Genomic DNA, 1,321 nt, shown 5'->3' with positions numbered 1-1,321 from the left:
ATCCCACCTGTACGACTGTAAGGACGGGGGGCAGAGTGTCTCCCTTGGTCGTGTCCTGTGGGGGCAGTAGGACGTACAGATGATGGGCAGGGGCATCAGAGAGTGTTTGAAGGTCATCAGGTGTGTTGCGGTAGTGTGAGGACACCAGAAGACCCATCACTTGTGCCAAGAACTTCTCTGATACCTTTAGGGAAGAAAATTTGTCAAGTAGGATGGTCAGCTGAGTCCATGTTATTTGCTGGCATATTTTTCATATTTGTTCCATTTTCTGAGAACTGAAGTTCAGGGAGACCCCTATTTGATATTATTCCAGGAAATTGCATGAAAATGCATGTGTAAGGATGCCTTTTGCCTGATAAAGTGATGCAAATCTATAAATATGAATCTGCAAATGCTGATTTCAGCTTTTTTACCAAATTTATGTCCATATTCCCATGAAACAAGAAAGTGAAAAAAAAAAAAAATCTAAATAGAAGAAATCTCCACAAAGGGATGTTCTAACCTTGTGATATCCAAAGAGAGTATCTCTGTTGACATAGAAGAGCTGGCACTGGCTGGGCAGGGGCATTGCGGTAGGGGTCGGTGGCAGGGAAGCCTCCAAGCAGAGCAAATCGTGGAGCCACTTCTCCACCGGGTCGCCACTCTTGTACCTGATGCTCTCCTCCAAAGTCACCTGAGAGGATAATTTTATTGGTTTCATGTCATGCATATTTTGTAATTCAATATTCTTTTAACAGTATCTCATCAAAATCTCTTACTATGATTGACAGTATTCCAATGGTATGATTAATGCATCTGTATCATATCATCATACTAACAACAAAGTACTCCTAATAACCAATGATGTGAGTAACTAATTTTCAATACAGTATTCATGACTATGAACAATGTTTGCAATCAATTAATGGACATAATTAATATTCTTATATAATAGGCAAGCCGATAAAACTCTGTACTTCCAGTACCTCATGCAGAACTCTTCCTAATTCCATTGATTTGGTGTTATTGTCTCCATTCTCTGCATTTGCACTGCTTGCTTTGGCTTGTGACCGTAACTGGTCAATTAGTTTTAAAGAAAGAGACCTTCCTGTGCCTTCATATCCAGAAACAGTCGAGGACAGGAACACTAAGTACGGCCCCAAGAGCTTGCGGACAAGTGGCAAGGGAATGGCTGCAGCTTCATCTATGACAACCAGCTCAGCCTGGCCCAGGCAGCTGCTCTCACCTGGAGCAATGTACTATGGGGGAAGTGAATTTTTATTTTCAATATATATCAAGAAAAAAGGATAGAACATTTATTAATAAACAGCCTTTTGTGAGT

General features: G+C 41.0%; 1 protein-coding gene across 1 annotated transcript in view; it reads right to left on the bottom strand.

The window, feature by feature from the left end:
* Positions 1–1,321, bottom strand: part of LOC119594685 (RNA cytidine acetyltransferase-like) — a gene marked incomplete at both ends in the record, with an annotated part of 4,641 nt that overhangs the window by 1,179 nt on the left and 2,141 nt on the right. Inside the window, 3 exon segments of the mRNA XM_037943741.1 lie at positions 8–184; positions 503–673; positions 966–1,238. Coding sequence (XP_037799669.1) covers positions 8–184; positions 503–673; positions 966–1,238 — 621 coding nt within the window.

The sequence above is a fragment of the Penaeus monodon genome, chromosome 34, assembly GCF_015228065.2.
Source record: "Penaeus monodon isolate SGIC_2016 chromosome 34, NSTDA_Pmon_1, whole genome shotgun sequence".
NCBI classification, from domain to species: domain Eukaryota; kingdom Metazoa; phylum Arthropoda; class Malacostraca; order Decapoda; family Penaeidae; genus Penaeus; species Penaeus monodon.
The sequence above is the reverse complement of the archived record's forward strand: the minus strand, read 5'-3'. Positions and strand labels throughout refer to the sequence as shown.